At 40.2% G+C, this 24,643-nt stretch overlaps 2 protein-coding genes across 9 annotated transcripts in view; both read right to left on the bottom strand.

The window, feature by feature from the left end:
* The window catches only part of ATG12 (autophagy related 12), a 1,142,999-nt gene that overhangs the window by 746,546 nt on the left and 371,810 nt on the right, over positions 1–24,643 (bottom strand). The window lies entirely within an intron of this gene.
* The window catches only part of SEMA6A (semaphorin 6A), a 133,835-nt gene that overhangs the window by 46,132 nt on the left and 63,060 nt on the right, over positions 1–24,643 (bottom strand). For all 7 annotated transcript variants that reach the window (XM_050793039.1, XM_050793043.1, XM_050793046.1 and 4 more), the window contains 6 exons: positions 17,468–17,605; positions 14,825–14,942; positions 9,567–9,627; positions 8,489–8,551; positions 7,660–7,761; positions 3,912–4,002 (listed from right to left, as the gene is read on the bottom strand). In XM_050793039.1, coding sequence (XP_050648996.1) covers positions 3,912–4,002; positions 7,660–7,761; positions 8,489–8,551; positions 9,567–9,627; positions 14,825–14,942; positions 17,468–17,567 — 535 coding nt within the window. In that variant the 5' untranslated portion in view covers positions 17,568–17,605. The remainder of the gene's footprint in view (positions 1–3,911; positions 4,003–7,659; positions 7,762–8,488; positions 8,552–9,566; positions 9,628–14,824; positions 14,943–17,467; positions 17,606–24,643) is intronic.

Below are 24,643 nucleotides of genomic sequence, written 5' to 3'. Positions count from 1 at the left end.
CACTATTACTGCCACCACGCCATGGTAAACTGGATTAGGTGAGAGCCCAGGGAGAGATGGATGCTGATTGTATCCCCAGAAATTCGGGGCACATGCATAAGTAAAGGAGTCCTCAGTCTGATCAGGTGAGAGGAGTTAAAGAGAGAGGGTTCATAAGCAAAAAAGGGCTGACTAAATTGCTACCGTCCTGGGAGTCACAGCTCCCCTTGACCTCAGGTTTGACAGTTCACTAAATCCTGGCAATCTGGTTTCAATAACAGGTATTTGCTTCGGTATCTCCAAAGTCACAAACTAAAAACATTCTGAAATACAACATGCTAAAGCAAAGAAGAAAGGGGAAGGAGTGATACTGAGTTCAGACAAGTCTTTCCTTAATAATTCATGCTTTGGGGGAGATATGATTGAGGGTAGATCCCAGGCATAAGAGAATAAAGCAGACTGAAGATTAGTCTCTAGACCTTTTGGTTCCTTCCTGGCTTAGCAAACACTCTGCCAACAAATAATCAAAAGGAGTGTTCTAGAATAGCAAAATCTATGTTGATTAAATGGAAACAAGAATTATATTCAAAATAAAAAAAACTACTTCGGTGATTCACTTTTAGTGGATTACATATATTCATTAGCTGTATGTCAAAGTGACTTATATACAACATAGTACTGTTCAAGCTCTTTTATATGTAGTGTAAACATAATGGTTTATGGTTTTCTTTGTTTGTTTTTAAAAAAACTCATATCCAAATATACTTAAAGATCTTGATGTCTGTCTTTGGTCTTAAAATAATTAAAATTTGTCCAGGTCAATTTAGAGATGTCTTAATATCTGCAATATTAACAGCTATATATCAATAAGTTTTGACTATTTTGGGAGATTTAAACTGCAGAGAGCAAACCTTTAAATTGGCCCAAAAATATCTACTAATCTTAACTTTTCTTATGGATTTTGAGCCCCAGGTCATAAAGATATTCTTTATGTCTTTATGACTACAGAATACATATTCTATATTCCTATAGCCCCAAGCCATACAGATATACCTGGGTAGTGGGGGAAGGTAGAGGGGAATGTAGGTCATGGTGATGGCTATTCCTTCTAACTACTCCCCAAAACTCTTTTTGTTTGCATTCTTTTAAAAACTGAGTATCTCACCAGAACATTCACTTGTAGAACAGAATACTTTTCTGCCACCGTTTTTTGTTTTTTTGTTTTTTTTTTTTTTTGAGATGGAGTTTCACTCTTGTTGCTCAGGCTGGAGTATAATGGCAGGCACTATCTCAGCTCACTGCAACCTCCACCTCCCGGGTTCAAGTGATTCTCCTGCCTCAGCCTCCTGAGTAGCTGGGATTATAGGCATGTGCCACCACACCCGGTTAATTTTGTATTTTTAGTAGAGACAGGCTGGTCTTTTTAGTATTTTTAGTTGGTCAGGCTGGTCTTGAACTCCCAACCTCAGGTGATCTGCACACCTTGGCCTCCCAAAGTGCTGATATTACAGGCGTGAGCCTCTGCGCCCAGCCTCTGTCACTCTTAGTAATATGATACCATTCATTTGCAATGAGGATCTCCTATTAATAAGGGCTGAACTTTTATGAGATTTCAAACACTTAAATGAAAATCTATTTAGATATAACACTAGGGGTGGGGACAGTCATAGTATTAACTCATGTGACTTGCTCTGTATAGCTCCTAAAAACTTGGTGGCCATAGTAAGTTCTCTGCCTATTCCACCTTTTCTACCTTAGGCTACAATAAGTCGTCTTTTCAGTTTACATTTAAATTATGTTTTTAACCAAAGGATTATAAATTATGCTGCTATAAAGACACATGCACACGTATGTTTATTGCAGCACTATTCACAATAGCAAAGACTTGGAATCAACCCAAATGTCCATCAGTGACAGACTGGATTAAGAAAATGTGGCACATATACACCATGGAATACTATGCAGCCATCAAAAAGGATGAGTTTGTGTCCTTTGTAGGGACATGGATGCAGCTGGAAACCATCATTCTTGGCAAACTATCACAAGAACAGAAAACCAAACACCGCATGTTCTCACTCATAGGTGGGAACTGAACAATGAGATCACTTGGACTCAGGAAGGGGAACATCACACACCGGGGCCTATCATGGGGAGGGGGGAGGGGGGAGGGATTGCACTGGGAGTTATACCTGATGTAAATGACGAGTTGATGGGTGCAGCACACCAACATGGCACAAGTATACATATGTAACAAACCTGCACGTTATGCACATGTACCCTACAACTTAAAGTATAATAATAATAAATAAATTTAAAAAATAAATAAATAAATTATGTTTTTATTTTATTTTATTGAGACAGGATCTCCTTCTGTCACCCAGGTTGGAGTGCAGTGGTGCAATCACAGCTCACTGCAACCTCAACCTCTTGATCTCCATGCCCACCTAATTTTTTTCTTTTTGGTAGAGATAGTGTCTCACTATGTTGCCATCTGGTATTGAACTCCTGGGCTCAAGCGATCTTCCCGTCTTGGCTTCCTACAGTGCTGGGATTACAGGCGTGAGCTACCACTCCGGGACCTACAGTTAAATTTTAATTTTCCCCTGCAGTCCACATTCTCCGAGGTCCCAACTAATGCAGGTTCCAAGCGTCAGTGAGGGCCTCCAGCAGGAGTCATGCACTTGGGAATATGCCCAAGTACTCTCTCCACTTGCCTTGCTCATACCTTACAAATAGGTCTACAAGACTTTGTGTTCCTGACAGAACTGCTTCTCAGTAATACTGTGCTCTCATTTAGGGGGAGAACCTGAGGAACTTGCCCTTCTTAACTTGACAATCTGTCACTGCAGATTCAGGCCCACAAATGGATGACACTGAGGGAGAGGTTCAGGAAGCCAGGAACTAATCTTGTTTCATAATCAAAGCCCTAGTGTCCCTCATCCAGCTAGTATGTGCCAGTTTTTAGCTGTTGTGATGGAAATTATAGTTAACTGCTTTATTACAAGCTATAACAATCACTATTATACCAACACTTCTCTTACATCCACCTCCACATACACAGCTGGTAATGAATTCCTAAATAAATTTCTAATTAAAGCATACCATCTCATACACAAAAATCCCACTAAATCTGAAAATGATAGTCTGTTTGCTATTTCTTTATATCTTTTGCAGTGGAAAGAAGGGGTAGTGTTGGGGAGTAGAGGTCAGCCTAAGCAATTAGCACCCTCCCCTCAGCCACCATGGTCTTTCCGTCAGAGATGGGCATGTAACCTAATCAGGTCAATGATATTTGAGAAGATGTTTATTGGAAGCTTGTGGGTATATGGCCTCATTGCTCTGAGAGAGCTTCCAGAGGCTTCCTTTTGTTTCTTTCCCTTTCTTTTCGATATGTGGACAAGAAGACATGTAGCACTAATTGGGGCTGGTAGCCATCCTCTGATTGTGAGAACCGCCAGTCTCATCATGAGGTTGATGCAAAGCATGGGAATAAAAAGCAGCTGCCTCCCGGATGACGCTGTTGAGTTGTTGAATCTAGCCAACCCCAAAGTCCATCCTAGCTTGAACAATAAATGCACATCAGTAGGGGGTTTTATATTTAAATTTTATTATTTTTTTTACATTGGTGGTTTGAGGTGAGATTTTTTATTATTTGAGCCCAAACATTCCCTAACTGATTCATCACATGTTCAGTACTATGCTGTTATCCTTTCCTGAAGGCACAAACGCATGGGTAAGTGTGGCACAGACTTCGTTTGAGAAGCAAAAGTACAATTTTCATACCAATTTCAAACGGAAAGGCATTCTTAATTACAGTATTCACCAGAGAATCAAAGCACAACTGTGACTCCATGAATCCTCTACAGCAGATTCACAGTGACAGGATGAAACACGCAAAAGCAAATGTGACAAGGAGAAATCAGGTCGCTTACCTGCAAACAGTGCAACGTTGGCATGTTTGGCATCATACGGGCATCTGGCCATTCCGCTGAATTCATCCCCAAATGGTTCCAACGTATCCATCTAAGTGAAATAATTGGATATAATTACAAACAACAACCTTTTCTTTTGCCGTAAACCCTCAGAAATAATGTCCAGGATGTGACAGGCCTTTTTAAATCTGTAACCACTTTGAGATGGACCCTGTTGAAGCCACTATATATTTTTTTAAAACTGTAGTTGAGAATCACATAAAATAGCTGTGTTAAAAACATATTTTTAGAGGAAAGATGGTCAAATCAGACATTCTTTCAAGCAGTGTACTCTTCCACCCAGCACATTTTTTAATGAAAGTCTTTTTCAGATATTTTATACCAACCATGAGCTTTCTGTTGAACTCTGACAGACTTTGTGGTCTGTGGGTCTGGCATGTATTCAAAATGATGCCTTAGCACACAGTGATGCAACGGAAATGCCCTTATCCTAAGCTGTGCACGCTCTAATCCTAGCAATGAGGAAACAATAGACAAGGGGTATATGGTTTTCTTTATAATGTAACTAATCCTTAAAAAAAAAGTGGCTATAGCTATAGCTGGTCAAAGGCAAGAAGTAGTGAAGTACAAATGTATTGGTTTGTGAGGTTGGAAAGGTCCAGAGACGAAAGCCATAGTGATTTCCTCTTTCCAAGAAGTAAAAACTAACCCTTGAAGCAGTCATCAAATCCGAGACTTCACAGCAGCTCCTGGGAAGTTAAACCACTATCGGGTACAGATAATTATACAAAGACCCAGCCTGATTTTTGCAGAAGTTCAAAAGGTTTAGAAAACAGGAGGAAAAAGGCAGGGAGTGCAGTTTTAGATTTATAGTATGTAGCCTTCAAAGCTCTCCCCCAGATAATCTTGATAATCTAATTTGGGGCTATAACCTTTCTAACACATTCAACTTATTTGTGTTATAAAAATTAATATAGATCAGTGCATGGTAGAGGGGCAGATACTGAAAATTTGTTACTCTCTTGCTTCATGTCACTCTAATCAACTTGACGCTTGTGTGCTATGATAAGACTTGGGTTTTTCAGTGGAAGGCTGGTCATTGTTTTCACTTTGAACCTTTGTCCTGATCTGTTGATAAAAAGCACTTAAGAGAGAAGCTGTCATTCTCCCTGCAGCCAAATACATTATGTCCTATATCATCAGCAATGTCACGCTGTGCCCTGAGTCTAAAAATACACTTTTCTGAGCAATGCCAAGGGTTCTTACTACCATTCACAGTGCTAGGCATATTGTTGGGAACTAAGCATGAGCAACATCTCATCTGCGGCTTCTGAGAGGCCTGGCCTCCTGGAGCATGTCTCAGCAGGTGTGGCTAGAACAAGCAAGAGGTGATGGCATTACCATAGGTGTAGAATCGTGGGAAATGGAACATGTACAGGAAGAATAAGCCAGACCATTCATGGCCTGTATATCACTGTGCCAAGAAAACCTGTAATTTGTCATAAAAGATAGCTTTCCAACTAGGGAATTCCTTGGGATTTGTTAGAAGCATTAATCTTAATGAGTCCTAAATAATGACAAACAGGGATGGAATATTAAGTGGTAAATTAAAGTTGAAACCTTATCTGCATGCTGTCACTAGCTAGAGTAAATGTTGGGCTAGACTGGCTACCTCTATTATACACTGATAAAATAATTTTTTAATAAAAATTCTTAAGTATAAAGATCTTGTCTTTCTACTTAAAAACTTGATCCTTTGTTTATAACAGACCTTTATGTACTAATTTTGATTTTTAAAAAATATTGCATTAAAAATCTGACATCTTAATTACTGAATGTTTTGGTGCTCCCTTCTATTTTGTGCCTGAGCCACGTGCCTCACTTGCTCCACCGTAACCCTGGCCCTGTTGGTGCCCATTTCCAAGTGTAAGATGGAAGATGAGTATGAGGGTCAAACAGACCCTCCCTTCACTGTACATGCCAAGAAAAGACAGGGGGTCGTTCTGGTGAGCTTGCTGGTGTGGATTCCAGCCCATCATTGCTTTTCTCATTCTTCCCACTCCTAGGGTTTTACTTTATGATGATGGAACCCAAATCTATATTTCTCCCCACATCTCTCTCTAAACCAAAGCTTACTGATCCATCTTCTTGCTAGATAGCTCTATTCATGTCCCATAGGCAGTGCTGTTCACAGTGCTTGGCATTCTCATAATGTGCAAAATGGAACCTTTACCTTCACACTCCCCCAACCCCCAACCCCAATCTCACAGCTCTTCCTTTATTTCCTGTCTGAATTGGTGGCAGCCCCATCCATCTACTCACCAAGAGATGGCCTAGCAGTCATTCTTGACTCACCTCTCTCTCTTTATCCAGGATAAAGAGAGATTGATAATAATTGCTTATCAATTATTAAATCCTACCAGTTTTTGTCACTTCAGTATTTCCTGAATCTATTCTCTTCCCTTCATCCCTGGGGCCATCTACATCTCAAGCTTTTTTCTGTTAACACTTGTCACTTCACAGTCACACAATTCAGAACCAAATGAGGTTTCTCAAGCTCGATAGGCCATTTCTTACTCCATGCCTTTGTTCATGTTGTTCCCTGCTAACTGGAATGCTTCTCTTCCTTCATTTGGCTAACTTCTCCTTACCCTTTAAGACAAAAGTTAGGCATTACCTCATTCAATGCTTCACAAAAATTAATTAAACACCTGTTTGGGAGGCACTATGTTAGGTTCTGGAGAATCACAGATGTGATCCCTGCCCTTGTAGAGCCTGTGTTTCTTAAGGGCGGTGGTATTTGTGTTCCAGGTGTGAGAACAACAGGTAGGAAAGTTTGAAGACAGGGGGTCATCTTATGAAGCTTTCCCAGACTCCTCACCTCATGCATGGCAGGAACTTTTGTGTTGTGCTTCCATAATCCATTGCATGATGTCACCATGGCAGCAACCCCATGAAATTGTTTTCTTCTCCCTGCCTGGCTTCCCTAAGGGTTGAGGCCTCCTGTCTGTCTTTATAACCTCAGCGACGGGCCACAGTAGAAAACACAGTACGTGTTTCCTTTGAGAAAGGCTGGCAGAAAGATGTACAAGGAAAGCTAATAGTGGTGCAGCCAAGACCTCAGATCGCTGCCACCTCTGCTTCCACGCCTGGCAAGGTCCCTCCTCCTTCATCAGCACCTCTATTATAGCTGCATCAAAACCAGCTAGATTTACTAACTCTTTAAGAGGGCTTTTTTCCCCCTGCTTGCATAAAGCCAAGGTAAATAAGGCTGTGGTCAAGAAAGCTGAGTGCTCAATGGAATTAAATTCCTGTGTTCTTGCAGGAAAGTCTATAGTTTCAAATGGCATGCTTTTGAGATACCTTTTAGAATAGAAATCACTCACCATATAAGTGTGCTTTTGTGCTCAGAGGTTAGATAGTGGGGTGGGAGGGAGAAAAAATAGAGAAAGGAAATCCACATGGTGTACATGGTAAGTATGTCAGTCTTCTGAACAATAGAGAAAAGGGTCTTACAGAAACTAACTTTGCTAGGCAGGCTCTTTAAAAATGTGTCTATCAATCCTCAACAAACAGGAAGCTTAGAGGCCTGCTCAGGATCACTCATGTGGAGCAATACATTAAGTTGAACAAGTGAGAGGAACTCAGGTGGTGTTGAATTACCCCTCTTAGGTTGCTGCAGGTACAATCACAGTAAATTATGAAATGCCTCCTGGCAGTGTGGTTCTAACCGACAAATAGCATTTACCTTATAGTTTCTGCAGGAAGGGTTGAAGGCATTAGTTCCACAGACAAACAATGCATCATCGTTTTTCTTCAGAAGAACTTTAATAAAGTTGTGGCACTCGTCCTGAAAAATAATTCAAACTGTTTGTATCATGTCCATTCAATACAGAAACTGATTCTTCACTGTGTGCCATGGTCAGTAAGATTAAAATGGAGGTGGCTGAGGACTTCTCCCATTAAAAGTTCAAGTTCCTCCTGATGTTAACGACCACAAGATGATGCCGATATCAACGATTACTCTTTCAACAGTAAAGAAAAACAAGGCATAGAATGGAAGAGTGTGTGTTTATTTTATGTCACAAAAGGAAGGCAAGCTTGGAAATGCCAACCTCCCATCATATTAATTTTCATGCCAGATGCGCCAGTGTTCCCTGATGTACAAAGCTGCTGGCTGAAGTGTGTTTTTATGTTGTCATATGACCAAAGGGAGAAAACCCGGCATGTCTGCGGCAGCCTTTTATGAGCTCTTCCACAGACTCCCTGTGGGCCTCACACTGCGGAGGTGGGCATCGGAGTGTACTCAGAAGACTCTGTGCAGCCGGCTCTGTGTCCATAATCCTGTGTGCGCCTAAGTAGTTCATGATGCAGGCCTAGCAGCTGTTGTAATGTTTCATCACATTAAAAGCAAACTATTTTTGCAAATTAAAGCCTTCAATAAGTTGATGAAAAAAGCAATTACTGAGGGAAAAGAGAAAAAGAACAATCCATTCTACATCACGGTCTATGGCTGGATATAACAGTCAAAAACTTAACCCAAAGTGGCAGCTGCAGGAGAAATGAAAATTGCCTACCTTATGTTTTCCCTTCATTCTGCAAGTGTCTACATCGGCCTGTCTAGATTTCCATGTCAGTTTCTGCAGGGATCAAGAAAGAAATCAATTAGAGCCCAGAGGTTGTTGCATTTGATTTTAGAAGTAAGAGTTCCCTTGGGGAGACTAAAGCCTGAACATATATTCATTGAAAGCTTTCTGCACCCTTTCTCTATGATTAATTCACCATAACAACAAAAGATTCCAGATGAAAACGTTCGTTTAATTTTGAACTCCTATCTATTCATTAAACCACAAAATGATCTTCTTCTGTTTGAGATAAAGATGAAGGAGAAAGGAAAGAAGAATAAACAACGGTGTGGAAATTCTACATAAACTATCCAAATTAATTTGCCAAATTATGTTCATTTTGATAAAATATGTGTCCTTGCCCTTTCCTTTCAGTTTTATAAAAATCAATTTTTATAAAGAAGGCTTTTTTCTTAAAATATGGAAGTCATTTTCTTAAACATAAAGAGGACATTCACTCTGGGTGGACAAAGATTTAATTCAGGTTATACTCCTTCACATAGATTAATGGACTGAAGGGATCTTCTACTCCTATGGCACAGGTTTTATTAACTAAAATATCCCCATGTGGAGTTATGAGGAAAGCTTAGCTTATACTTTATGTCTGTCTGAAACGGGTAACGATCAAGTTCCTGAACCACAACAGTCGAATCAAACTTAATACTGCAAGACATGGAAATTAACATTGAAACCTTCGTGGAACACATTTGTGGAACAAAATTTTACTTTTGGAAACTGATATTTTCCTGGACAAATGAGGCAATATTTTTATAAAAGAAATGTAGAAATTACCTAAAACTTCAAAATGTATATGTACACATACATTTGATGAATAAAATATGAAGTACATAACTGTTTCTGAACATGTATTAAATCCGAACCTATTCCCCAATTAGGATTTCACAAAATGCATGTTGGCATCTCTAAATTATGATTAGCTACATCATCTTAATGCACTTAGAATACATATTCTGTTCAAGAACTATCCAAAGGTCCTTCATTTTACAAATATGGTTTTAAAACAACTTACTTTGCTACAATAAATTTCTTCCGTGTGTGATGTGTCTATATCGACAGTATAAATATGGTCCCTATAGGCAAAGAAAAATTAATACAAGGTCAAATCAAACACAGAGTCAAAACAGTTCATTTTCTGCTTAATGAGTTATGTCTTATCAGGGCAGATAAGCCCATATCCATGTTCTTAAAAAAACATGATATCCACATGCAAGAAGAAAAGAGCGCAGCTTTCAAGTGATGCCTCCGGATCCCATTTAGCACCTTCTGAAAAATCATGGCATTGTGCTCCAAGCGACACGTTTTATGAAAACTCTCCTGTATTAACTCTTCACTCTGACACTAGATCTATAACATCTGCATATATGTAGCTCAGAAGGGAGGGCTCTGAAAGTTAAATTGGCCCCAAATCTAGAAAACAGATGGGTTCGTGTGCCCTTTCATTATCTTCAAATACACGTACCAAATACTTGGAATTCAACATGCCACATTTGTTCATCAAGAGGGCTAACAAAAAAATGATCTCCATCTCCATCTTTCTTTTGAAAATATATTTCCATCTTAACTTTGATTATTTGGTCAACAGGATGGATGACGATAAAGGTAAAGTTATTTCCAGAAGCCACTCTTTTCCTCATAATGATGGTCAATTAAAGTCTAAAATGTACTTAAGCTAAAGTTTACATTTCTTGCTTCTGTTCACCTTCCTGTTTTGCTGAGAATTGGGTTGTCTTTACAATTTGCTGCCAATCTAGCCTTGGAAGGGGAGAAAGAATCAGCAGCTCAGGTGTGGGGCTATATTTAAACATCCCCTTCTGTGTGAGCTGAGTACAAGGGCGTTTTTGTCTGGAATTCGTAAGAAAGAAAAGAACTACACTCAACAGAGGAGACGGGGGGCTAGTGAGGGAAAGCAAAACAGCTCATTTTCCCTTGAAATAACATTGACTTTTTCTAAAATGCAGGAAGTCCTGGGGCTGGAAAATTACCCACAGCTTTAAACCAGGACCTCAAGTCTTCTATGCAGACTTTTTTTTTTTTTTTTTTTTTTTTTTTTGTGAGACGGAGTCTCGCTCTGTCGCCCGGGCTGGAGTGCAGTGGCCGGATCTCGGCTCACTGCAAGCTCTGCCTCCCGGGTTTACGCCATTCTCCTGCCTCAGCCTCCCGTGTAGCTGGGACTACAGGCGCCCACCACCTCGCCCAGCTAGTTTTTTTTTTTTTTTTGTATTTTTTTAGTAGAGACGGGGTTTCACCGTGTTAGCCAGGATGGTCTTGATCTCCTGACCTCGTGATCCGCCCGTCTCGGCCTCCCAAAGTGCTGGGATTACAGGCTTGAGCGACCGCGCCCGGCCCTATGCAGACTTTTAAGCCACCTCGTTAGTTAAAGGAAAGAGCCGGGAGCTGATAAGAAAGGAATTATTTCTTTTCTTATATATTCACATATATATATCTATTTTTTTTCAGGATTCACATATTCACATATATATTTTTTTCAGTTCTTGGAAAATCTGTTTGCTTCTTGTTTTAGAAAAACACAACACAGAAAAATAACAGGCCATCTCACGTGAAGATAAAAGGAGCAGGAAGGGCAGTTGGCTTAGAAAATTCCCTTGCCTGCTACTGTGAGTGTGCATGGGGTGAGAGGGGGGAAGGGCATGGTAAGGGGTGGAGGACTAGGGGCCTGTTTTGTAAATTGCTGAATAGGGAAGTTTCTTCAAACTTCAGTAGGCTGCCAGAATCGCCATGCTCTTTAATTTCAAGGCAGTTTTATTGCATTTGTTTATTACTTGTTTGACTTTATTGGTGGTGCTGTGGTCAGACTCATTATTGGAATGGAATTGCCTATTACTTTGGTATCAGGTTTGAGATGACTTGAGGCTTTTCCTTGCCTGCCTCTCCTCAAAACTGAAGTCGGAGCTGAACATATGAATTGTAAATGAACAACTGATTAATATGCATTGGCAGCTCCTCAGAAAGCTCTCAGATTGCCCCCTTTTGGCATGGTCTGTTTATGTTAATTAGCAGTTTAGAGATTAAAAAAGAAGAGGAATTTACAAAGTGGATAATAATAAAGCAGAATTGAAAGGGGTTCTTGCCACCAACACTCACTCAGTCCCCTGGGTTCTGGAGGGGACTTGGCTTGCGATTGCTGACACCAATTGTCTAGAAGAACTGGGAAGCCTTTTAAACATAGAATTCTGTGAATGAAATCTTCTTTTGGACAATGACAATCTTTTTCAATATCCAAGAGCTCACATGGCCCTAGCAAACAAAAATGGTGCTTTATGGTAAACCACAGACCAGGATCAGGGGTCATTCCCAACCATCTTAGTGTGCATCCCAGGTCTCATACGCTGTTCTTCCTGAATTAAGTTATTTGAACATAAACTGACTTAATCCTAGGACTTCCTCTTCCCCCTCCAGCAAGCACCACTGAATTGTGTTGCCATGGCTTGAACCTGGGCGACGGGGGGCGGGGGGGGGAGGGATTTAGCTTTAAATCATGTTACTTGCTGCCTAGAAACTTGGATCTTTCAGAACAATGTTGGGAAGTGTAAAATTAAAGTGAATTAAAGTTGGAAGTGTAAAAATAAAGTGTAAAATTAAAAGGAGAGAAGAGGCCCTAAATATGGTGGGCATGGAACTCCTTCAAAAATTTTTCTAAGGGTGTGTGTTGAGAGGAACTGGCTGCGTATGGTGTGAAAACCAACATGTCAATGCTACAGTGATATAAACTTGACCTCTAATGAAAGATGAGTTTATTTGATAGTTTCAAAAATATTAGTGTGTTTCTTCTTTTTATCCTTCTATTTCTTCCTTCCCTTACTTTCCTTGGGGTGAGGAGTTAGAATAAAACTGTCTTGGTTTTAATGAGCTAGAATAATGGTCACTTTTAAGTCTGCATAGGACCTTGCTCCTAACACTCGTGTAGCCCTGGGACCTGTGGTCCACGCGCTGCTAAATCATTGAGTACAAAGGCCGTCTGTTATACCATTTTTTCCCCCGGAGACTCAATTGGAAAGTGAACAATTCACAAGAGATTCTTAAGTCAACCTATTTCTCACAGATTCAATGTTTTATCATTTGTTTTGATCAGCCCTTGAGTACTAATGTCATTTTCCAACCCTATTATGTTTAGGAAAATAAAAATGACATTTAAGAAGGAGCTGGTATTCTATCAGAGAGGTGACTACTGAGCATCTTATGGAAATGCTTTATAATGACTACTCATAATGACCATGTTCTTGGGCTACAGCTATTACAAGGGTTATTCTCAGGACAAACAGTACCAGCTCTATTCCTCAGTATGCAGCAAAGTACAGGGAATGACAGCATGGACTCTAGAGCAAGACCATCCTGGTTCAAATCCTGCCTCTGTCATTTTGGCCCCATCATTTCACCTATCTGTCCCTTGGATTCCTCCAATAAGACATGGGAATAATAATAGCTCCTTCTTATAGGGTTGTTTCCAGGATTGGATGAATTGACATTCATAAATAATCTACAGCTATGTTTGTTAATTTATGTGCACAACATACTAGTTGTATATACTGTATAAGTATTTGTAAAGTCAAACTTTAGAAAAGTATTTGGACATTGCTTCCTGTAGCCAAGTTGGGGGCAGTTTCAGGACGTTTTAGTCTAGCTGTTTTTTGTTTTTTGTGTTTTTTTTTTTTAACTTTATGTTGCACAGCTTGTCACCTCAGAACATCTAAGTGCTTTAGAAGAATCAACCACTGTTATTTACTTGTTCTTTCCTTATGCCAGATAGAAACGATCTCCATTTCTAGGCCGAGCATGGTGGCTCACACCTGCAATTCCAGCACTTTGAGAGGTCGAGGTGGGTGGACCGCTTGAAGGTCAGGAGTTCGAGACTAGCCTGGCCAACATGGTGGATCCCCATCTCTACTAAAAATACAAAAATTAGCTGGGCGTGGTGGCGGGTGCCTGTAGTCCCAGCTACTCAGGAGGCTGAAGCAGGAGAATTGCTTTAACACTGGTGAGGAGGAGGAAGTTGCAGTGAGCTGAGATCGCGCCACTGCATTCCAGCCTGGACAATGGGAGTGAAATGCTGTCTCAAAAAAAGCATAATCTCCATTTCTTCTCCCTAGTGTGAAATGATTAAACAGTGTAGAGCCAAGAAAGACCACAGGGAACACTACAAGATAGTGCTCCACGTTGCTGTTCATTTGGAATTATTTTGAATAGCTACACACTCCCAAAATGGAGGATCATATATTGTTGGACTCCTCAGGGACTTCATTAAGGTAATCAAATACAACATCTCATTTGGCAGAGGATACTTATGGCCACAGAAGCTGTGGTCCGGCTAAATTAAGGGCAGAATTATAACAAAAGCCTAAATTTATGTGATCCCTGTTTGAGCCGTATTCTTACCATGCCATTCAGCCTTAAGACATCAGTCTGTCTGTCTAAATAACATTTTCCCAATGGATGAATTTTTTTTTTACTAAAACCAAATAAAAACCTTCTGAAATATATATTATGCTTTCTTTGGTTGTCATTGCCGTTCTTTCAAAGTGATGATATAGATTATGAATGATATATACGATAACTGCAAAAAATACAAATAGGTTTAATGCACACACCTACATTTACACTATATAATACATGTTTACACATTCTACTTAATTTAACAAATAAGTATTAGGCCAGATGAGGTGGCTCATGCCTGTAATCCCAGCACTTCGGGAGGCCAAGCTGGGTGAATCACCTGAGGTCAGCAGTTCAAGACCAGCCTGACCAACATAGTGAAACCCTGTCTCTACTAAAAATACCAAATTAGCCGGGCGTGATGGTGCATGCCTGTTATTCCAGCTACTTGGGAGGCTGAGGCAAAAGAATTGCTTGAACTCACAAGAGGGAGGTTTCGGTGAGCTGAGATTGTGCCATTGCACTCCAGCCTGGGCAACGAGAGCGAAAACTCCATCTCAAACAAACAAACAAAGTATTGAGGAGCAGAGCATTCTAATGGGTGCTTGAATAAATATTTGCATATATATTCAAGATAAACAGTGGATTATTTGAGTGTAAGTGCCCAAATATGCTATTATTTCTATTGAAATCCACATAGGGTTAAACAGACATAGACAGTTGTGAAATAATGATTGCTTGACAAATTACAGGAGCCTTTAAATTAAATAACACTCTATTTAGAAACCTCAAGATCTCAAAAATAATGCAGAGCTGGTAAATTTAGGACCTTGGGCTTTTGGACACTCCGAAGGCAGACAAGGGGAAAGGGCCCCGTACCTAGCAGCAATGTAGAGGGTTCCGTTCATGATCATAATCATCTGGATGTCCAGCCTGTGCCTTTGTGTGGTGTTCCGTCCTGGCTTGTGGCCCACAAACACCGGATACTGTTTTGTATCTGTGAAAAGAGGAGATGGGGCAAGAAAGGAGAAACAAATCAAGCCAGGAATTGACAGGGTAGGGAGGGGAGGGAAACAGGCTACAAAAGCAAGCCGTGTTTAAGTCAGACCATGCCACCATTTTCCATTTCCATATGAGTCTGTTATTTTAGAAAATATGATAGAAGAGTGCTCTTTAAGGTTCATCAAGTTAGTTTCATTTCTAGATGATAATAAGACTGGATTTATATTTCTAAGTGTCACAATTTTTGATTTGTCTCTCTTTCTCAGGGCTCAACTTGCTAGTGAACGCTTTGCATGAAGGTGCTCTTTTCTTCCACAGTGTTCTTTTCATCTTCTGTAGAGCTAAGCCTGAGGGGGCAGTCTGCCAAAGATCTTGTCTCGGGACAAAACTATTTCAAAGCAGCCTTCCCATCAATCAGCACAAATGCAATGTGGTCTGGAGGCCAGAGCCCTTGTCCAGGAGCCAGAAGAAAAATACAGTCTCCACAGGCGTCCAGTTGGAATAATCCACTATTGAAGGCAGCCCTGCGAGGTTGGTTGGCATTCTAGGAACTGTGGGAAGTTCACTCTTGAGTTAAGCAATTGGCTAACAATTTCACAGAAATGTGGGCTTTGACAGGACAGGGTCAAACTGAGTGTAGCCAGTCAGGTGATCTGAAATTTTCCCTGACTTGGTGAGTCAATGAGCATACTTCTCTTTTCCTATAGTTCTCTTTGGCTGAGAGTGGGCAATTTGGATTCAGATCTGACCTTTAAAAATACCTACATCTCAACATCTCTGCCTTTACACTTACAATCTTGAGAGCACTGGTGAGCCTCCAGAGAAACTCAGGAGGAAAGAAAGATGAGCCACATTTAAAAGGCACTTGTTTTCTGGAGAGGAGTGGGGGTGTAAATAATGACTAGAACCATTCACAGATTTATGCTCAGACCCTCACTTTACACCCTTGTAGTATCTGACCATTACTCACAATGGGTATCTTATCAGGAGTCTTACTATATTTTATTCACAAGAGAGCTTGGTATAAGACAATCTTGTGCTTTCCCTTCCACTGCTTTGAAATTTCATGTACCCATTCATCAAGGAGATCGCTAAAACAATTCAAATGTCTCCAAGATCATGGATTTGAGTGACCACAGAGGGGTGGTTGATAGCAATCCATTTGGGCTGGAGTCCCTTCTTTTTTTTTTTTTTGAGACGGAGTCTCGCTCTGTCACCAGGCTGGAGTGCAGTGGTGTGATCTCGGCTCACTATAATCTCCACCTCCCGGGTTCAAGCGATTCTGCTGCCTCGGCCTCCGAGTAGCTGGGACTAAAGGCGCGCACCACCATGCCCAGCTAATTTTTTTTTTTTCGTATTTTAGTAGAGACAGGGTTTCACCATGTTGGCCAGGATGTTCTCCATCTCCTGACCTCATGATCCGCCCACCTCGGCCTCCCAAAGTGCTGGGATTACAGGCATGAGCCACCACTCCTGGCCCTGGAGTCCCTTCTATACTCAGGCATTCAAGACAGAAATCTTACCTCAAATGGAAATAAATAAATGTTTATTAAGTTTAGAACCTTGAGTTAGGTGGACTCTGCCATTTCAGGAGTGATGATCTTAAACTACACATTTGTTCTTAATAATGCCCTTTGACTTTGGACTCTCTAATTGTTTTGCGTGTCAGTTTTGCTACTTCATTTTCTTCCAACCCAGAAAGAACAGCTGAACACTGGGCATATTTGGATCTCTTTAGTATTCCTTATTAATGTTAGACACCTTTCTATGGCTCACTCAGTGTTTGTTTTGGGGTGATTACTATGAAAAGAGATATTTAGAAAAAAATGCTCTCTTACATTTTTATTGTAATAAAATACTTAAGTCTTTTGAAGGGCATGAAAAAAAGTGGTAAATTGAATGTTCCATGCAACACATAGGCAGGACTCTCCTCTTTTGAGGAGACAACTGAATTCTTAATCATGTCAGTATCTACTCCTGACAATGAAGCAGAGACCAAAGGAAAGTTATAAACAGTTAAAATGGGTCCTCTATAAATTCAAAATTACTCTTTACCCAAGTATATTAACCATGTAACTTCTAAGTACAAAAAAATAATAATTTTCTCTGAAGTACTCCAAAATGGTCATTGTTTTTTGTTCATATTTTGCAACAATCCCTATATATGAAGTGTATGTAAAGGTGAGTAATATAACACTGCCAATACCCAGATCATAGTGATATTCTCCCACAGAGTTGATTTTAAGACATGAACACCATGGCATCCATGTAGTAACTGAGACTTCATCAGGGTTCCAAGGGACGTTTTAAATCCTCACACATGTCCCCACAACAACATCTGATGGAGTTATAGAAAAGTCATCCTATCAATTTGACTAGACTTGAATTATCCACCTTTGCCATGTACAGAGGACTAAGAAGTCACCTTTCTATTTCATTTTTGGTTTTTATTTTTTGCTAGGCTGATTCAGGCTAAAATGTTCTCAAAGGGAGACAGTGAGTGAGACCATGGGTACTTACAGTTGCCATGCGAAATACTGATTGGCTCAGAATCTTCTGGGAAACCAGCCCCAGCAAAGTGTAGCAGTGTGAAATATAGCAGCAAGGCTTCTGACCTCATAGTAGTTCAGCGGGGAGACTTTATTTCTCTACTTCACCCTGCCAAAAAGTGAAGAACAGATTTTTTTTTCCAAGTCAGCTTTGTTCAATGCCATAAAATGAAATACCCTTAAAGATAAATTCAAGAGAAAAAAAGCTTCTGCTTTACATCTTCTACATGGTGAATTCGCTGATTTTTGTGTTTGGAACTTGTACCCGTTACCTACTGCCACCTCTTTCCCCATGCATCTGAGCCCTTTTGCAAAGTTTCTCCAATATGGGACAAAGAGCTTTAGTCCCTTTACCTGAGCCATCTTTAGGCTTTTATAGATGGCTCTTGCACAATCATGAAACTCTGCATTCAAAATCACTCAGAAATTTGAGGTGATTGCCAATATGGAAAAATAGGAGATTTCTGATATTAATCTAGATTTTTCAATTTCTTTGTAAAAATCAAAATACCTGCCGTACTGCCCTAAATGACAGTTTCCTTAGGCACCACGCCTCCACTTCCAACACACAGGTACAGACATGCACACGCACACACATACACACATCTATAACTCGTCCTCTTTACTAATTTCCATTACCTGCTTGACCCCTTAATTGAGATATTCACCCCTGACGTACGTCATTCTACAGTGACTTAGACATAAATAAATAAAATCACACAATCTATATTTAAAGAGAAGTAGGTAGATCCTTTCACACTCTAAAGATTACTACAAGGAGAATCTGAAACCGCATTCTGAAACGGTATTGTTGATTTAAAAAGTCGTATCTCTGTATATTTTAGTCTCAATACTTCCTTGCGGTGAAATAGTAGTGAATAAAAATGTCAGATATACTGTTCTACCCATCTGTATTTTCTTGATGAAGCTCTTTATGTGCAGAAAAATTCTCCTAAATCTTGGAAATAAAAACAATCCCATGTGGGACTGCTGGATACAGTGAAAAAAAAAAAAGACTCATAATACGGTAAATGTCACTTAATTCTCAGGCATATTGCAAATAAGCATTGATCTATCATGAAAATTAATGTAAAATGAGGATATCTTTTCATCTTTCCAGAGCAGTAAACTCTTTGAAGTAGCCTGCCAAAGATTATCTTTTTTGAACAAAGCTATTTTACAGTAATCCATCAATCATTTAAGATTTGTGTGTAGAAATGTCAAACTTAGTAACCTAGATGTCTTTGAAAGTTAATTTGGCAAGCAAACTGCTAACTTAACGCTTTTTGGAACACCATTTTGATTACATACCTATGTCTCTTCTCTTCATGCCAAAAAAGTATTAATCCGTCCTAAGTGTTGCACTGTAACTTATAATTTCACAGACACAGCTGGGTCTTAAGCATTTCTTCAATTGAAAAGTGCACATTAATTAATTTGCTTTATCTTGAAAATCAAAGAGGGAGAGAGATTGAGAGAAAAGCCTAAACACTTCCATATCTCCATCCCTGATGTGTAGATTAAAATTAAACTTTAAATGATTACTTGTTCATAAGGGTGAACCATTACGAAGAGACATAAACATGTATTTATTAGACAGGTGAAAAGCAAGAGTCTATTCATTCATTTATTTGCCAGTTCTTCCTATCCTAGAGAATCTGAACTCAAAGGAAAGAAGCTCTGAAGTGCCCCGATTTGCTTCTCATGGCTCCTGTTCAGTACAGTATTAAAGGGGAGAAGTAAATCACAAAAGTAAGTAAAACATAAACAAGACACCAGTCAGCTGTTAGATTTTAGGAGAGAAAGCATCTGGCGGGAGGGGGCGGGGGCAGGGAGAACTGGCAACTTTTACCAGGAGCTCAAGAATAGTATTATACAGAAGCATATTGCCTCAGAGAATTTGTAGCATATAATGGAAGAAAAGAGGAAACTCAGAAGTCTGATTCTCATTCCTTTAGAAATGTTTAGAGATGTATGTATGCTTTGAAGGCTTAATTTTTCTTGACATGACAAATGAGTCTCCATCCTTCAACAACTGCATTCATCTTGGTACAAATGTCCTACAAGCTAACGAGACAATGTCCTGCTACTTTATTATATCCCCCAATTTTAATTTTTTCCATCTTAAGATTGCATGTGTCAAATGTGAAATTGTCAACCCCAGAAGCTGGCAGGAAGAGCAATGCATGCAGAAGAAATCTATTATGCAAGTCAATGGCTATTCTTGGTATCCCTGCAGTCAGCATCATGGCTGAGATATGTCATTTAAATATCTCCAGGTTTACAGCAGGGCTCTCTGCCAGGAAAAATAGCTGTTTTATATGTCTTTCTATCATTATATCATCAGGTAGTTAACATGTACATCATACGGGTGAAAGTGCTCTGGAAGTATTGGTTCATCTCGGTCAGTCCACGTGAACACTTGAAAATTTTCTTCAGTTGAAGTTTTGATGTATTATTCCCTTTCTACTCCATTTTGGGGCCCTAACCCTTGTAAATATGTAGACAATAAATTTTCTTGTTGAAATGATTACTTTGCGGAGGGATCCCAATTCCATAACATTGTCATTTCTCATCCAAAGAATAACAGGCTTAGGCCTGTTTCCTAAGATCACGCAATACAGACTTACACCAGCCCAGGAGAACAAAAACAAGAACTTAACACTGAGTTTATAAACCTCGAGTGAGCTGTGTTGCTGCAATTTAAGAGGCTGTTTAAGTCACTTTCAAAACTCTGAAAAGTGCTACCCACATGCAGCATATTTATAGGTATCTGCAAACATTTGTCGATTTCCCTGTCTGTGACTGTGCTTATATAGGCTAAATATAACTTAGACCTAAGCAGCTATTCAGAAAATTAGATAAAGGAGGACTGTCAATATGAGGATTCTAAATAAAAGCATTTACTTCATAAGTAAGCCTATTATATCTCAATTTTCCATCTACTTGTCTCAGCCTTTCACTCTTCTTAGCCTGAAGTGAAATGGCCTTTGTAAAACATACCACTACTACAAAGTTATAATCCTAATTTGCCCCAAACCCCCAAATTCACAGAAAACCTTAAGAACATTCTTCATTTTAATAGCATCTGCTTAGTGAATTTATCAGGTCTATTTAGGTTCATCTGAAATTAATTTGTATTGACTATCTACACCCAAACAAACATTTTTTTCACAAGAATTTTTCCCTACAGTTCTTAAGCCCAAATTGGATCACAGAACTGTGATGTACAAATGGTGTTGTGATTATTGGTTGCCATGAGCCAAATGAACCATGCAGAATGCTAATTGGCCAGGAAACTAGCTTTCAGGTATTCCAGATTGAAGACGAAACAAAGGAGACCAAAAGAAGGACTGTCTGAAAACCCTGTGAATGCATTCATGCTGATAATTTTTTTTTAAATAATAAATTCTTTTCAATTACTAGAGCTTCCATTTATGCACAACCCTACCTCCCACACCCTTGATGTACAGCGGGTCATTGTGTCAGCCAAGCGTGAAGCCAAAGGGATGGCAGTGGAGCTGGAAATGATTACAAAGTCAGAGAATGAGTCCATCAATTGCCACATCTTACTTCTAATGAGTCAGTTTAATAAGCCACAAGGACTGGGAAGCCATGACAAGCGGACCCAGCCAGAGTACTACTCAGGCTAACCCCTGACACTAGTTCTAATCCTCTGCCCAACTATCCTCCAAATTCTGCGCTGGAAAATTCTATGGGGGCTCACAAACTTGTAGTACCTGGCAGAAACTGACTCACAGAGAAGAAAAAACCTAAATTAGCAACACTGAGGGAAAAATAGAGGAGATTTAATAAACAACTCCAGATTTCTGACTTCTTTAAAAAAATCAGAGGTCGGGCTTTGCTAGTCCAAGTCCACCTGACAAAACTCTGGAGTTGAGCATTGGCTGTCCCAAATAGGACTCTCTGCAGCTGGAAACATTCCCACCCCTTCCCACTCTCTTAGGAGGACTTTCTTACCCATTAACCTCATCTGCCTGCTCTTGAAGGCTCAGAGGGAACCTTTATGCTACCCAGGTACAGGACATCAACGCTGCTGCATGAGGTATTCTGTTTCTCTTGACCATCATCTGCAAGTGGCTGAGCAGCCTTAGCAAGTGGACCATGTGGAACCCACTGTCTATACACACAAATTAATGAACATTGCTTGTTTTAGAGACCTGGTTGGGCTGCCCCACAAACTGTCTACATGTTCAGCTGCAGCAAACGATGCATAAATGCTTGGTGCATCAAACTGCATGGAGGCCTTGACTGTGCGAATACAATTTGTGTCCGATTTGGTACACGTGGCAGCATCTTCCAGAATGTTGGCACACAGGGAACATTTTAATAATAAGGGATAGTGATGTGAAAAATAATATCTCTGGAAACTTGCAAATACAAAATGCTCTTAACAACTCCAAGTGTGGGCTTGAAATAAAGAGGAAATGATAATAGTGGCACTATTTTTCCATGAGGAAAGTCACTTACTACCATGTTTCAGTAATTCTTTTAGAAAGCTCATTTTCTAATATATGAAGTGCTAAAGATAACCAACAATTCCTGCTGTCATTAACAGAAGGAAGGGCACATTAATAGTGTTGACCCTGGGCAAGTTAGCCTCCCTAGCTCCTAGTTTCCTCACCCATAAAAGGAAAGGATATGAAATGTAATGGTCTATAAGATTCCTCTGGCTCTGTGATTGCACTGTTCTAAGTGATTCTGCCTCAGTGAAGAAGGGTGTCTCTCGGGGGAGTGTGTGTGTGTGTGTGTGTGTGTGTAAGAGAGAGAGAGACAGCGCGATTAGGAAGGATGGTACAGGGAGTGGCCTGCCTCTGGGTCACGTTGTAACACATTTCAAGGCCAGGAACATCACCTGGAGAGATGAGGTAGGGGCAGCAGGGGGAATAAGGTGGCCCAGGCTGAGGCAGGGTGAGGTGCTGGACCTCCACACACCTTTCCTCTTTGTCCTAAAGGGCACTGGAAATGTAGCTGGGCTCTTGTTGTGTCAGCCACTCTCAGATCACCAAGGAGGGCAGGCAGAAAAAGTTCTCTGCAGCGGGGCAAGTGACCTTTCCAAAACAAACAGGGGAATGGGGCTCATTTTTCCCTCTACACTCTTTCCTGGTTGCTCCTAAGCAGCATGTGGTTTGGAAACTCTCGGGATAATCAGCATGTCAATGTGTGGTACCGTTTGTGGCAAGCACGAGGGGTAGAACGAACTCTCTTCGATGTAGCTCTCACTGGACTGCAATAGGCACATCATGAAAAGTGGTGAAACGTTCATCAAGCAAGAACAAAGAAATCCCAGCCTGCTATACTGCCTAGTCTCAACTTCAGGGCACAGTTCAGGTAGATAAGCAGTTCTAATCTGACCACAGAGAACACTGTTGTTACCATTTAGTCTTATTTAGACTTCAGTTGAGTTTTACACTAAATCTAAAATTTTCATTTTTATTAACTCAAGTTTTTGGACCTCATCATCTTTGTCTGTACAGTGTGACTGCCTCCAAAAGTCGAAATTGAAATTGATTTAAAAGCTCCTACATGAAATCAAACTATTGCAATAACATAGGAGAGCAGAAGAGAGCAGAGGGTGAAACCTGGGTTTTGAAACCCCTTTTCCCCCTTACTAGCTGGGACCTCTGGCAAGATGCTTAAGCTCTTTGAGCCTCAGTTTCCCCTTCTTTATATGGGTAATACAGTGTCTTGGAGACTCTCCATAGTCCTCAATAAATGTTTATTTATTCTTCAGCTAAGATACTAAAAATTACTTTTTAATAGCTTTTCTTGGACTTCCTTACAAAATTCTCGGAGAGGTCCTAGATTAGCTTCTAGCGTTCTAGTGCTTCAGTGGGAGGAGAAGTCCCCTTCTCTCCCTCCCTCCTTCTCTCCCCCAACCCACTTCAAGTCACTGAGCTTCTTATCTCTGGAGATGGGCACTTGGAGAGGCTGGAGAGTCCGTCTTGGGAGTCCCACAAACATTGTGTGGTTTTTAAAAAATGTAAATCATGGCATTCACAGTAATGCAAAGAAACACAATGATGTGGAAAATAAAGAAAGGACTGGGCGAAAGTGGGGGTTTACTGAGTATCTTCTGTGTGCAAGGTACACATGCCTATTACTTTATTGACACATCACAGCAACCCAGAGAGAAAGGCCTTATTATCTCTGTTGTAAACACAAGAGTAAACTGCGATTCAGGGAGGTGAAGCAACATGTCTAGGCAGCACATAGTAAATACAGTTGTCCTTCAGTATCTGTGGGAGATTGGTCCCAGGACCTCCCCAAAGATTCCAAAATCTGGGGATACTCAAGTCCCTTGAATAAAATGGTATAGTTTTTTGCATGTAACCTATGCACATCCTCCTGTATACTTTAAATCATCTCTAGATTATTTATAATACATAATACAATGTAAATGCTATGTAAATCGTTGTTTCACTGTATTGCTTAGGGAAAAGCGACAAGAAAAAGAAGTCTGTAGATGTCCAGTACAGATGCAATTTAAAAATATATATATATTTTCTATCAGTGGTTGGTGGAATCCACTGCTGTGGAACCCATGGATAGAAAGGACCAACTGTATTTACAGCACAGTAGTCAAAGGGTAAAGACAAAATGCAAAGCCAGGTCCGTAGAATGCCAAAGTTTATGTCCTTCCCAGGGCATTAAAGAAAAAGGAACAGAAGAAAGATTGGAAAGAGAAAGGTGCTGGCGTAAATGGAAACTGCACTTAAGATCATATATAGGCTGATGCATCTATGCTTATGTGGATGAAATGGCTGAAAGTCCCTAATGGCTTCAGTAATAAAAATCTATAAAGGGAGTACACAGTTGCTCCCAAACATGTAGGCATGCAAAGCCTCATTCCACTTTATGGCCCTGTGATTGCAGTCTTAAGGTGATAGAAAGATGCAAATGCTTCTCAACCAGTTTTAGGAGAAATTGATTCTCTCACGAACAACACTGTGTTAAGTGGAACCACTTGCCTGCTTGCAGCCTCCCTCAACCGTGATGTTTTAACATCAACACATCATAGAGAACAGTGTCAGTTGCAAAGGGTAAGAACAAAGTTGCCTGCTTCAGTAGCTGATAGGATAAACAGATGTGGACATATCTCAAGTCAATAAGGAACCTCTGTCCA

Source organism: Macaca thibetana, chromosome 6, assembly GCF_024542745.1.
Source record: "Macaca thibetana thibetana isolate TM-01 chromosome 6, ASM2454274v1, whole genome shotgun sequence".
NCBI classification, from domain to species: domain Eukaryota; kingdom Metazoa; phylum Chordata; class Mammalia; order Primates; family Cercopithecidae; genus Macaca; species Macaca thibetana.
This window is presented reverse-complemented; position numbering and strand designations above follow the sequence as displayed.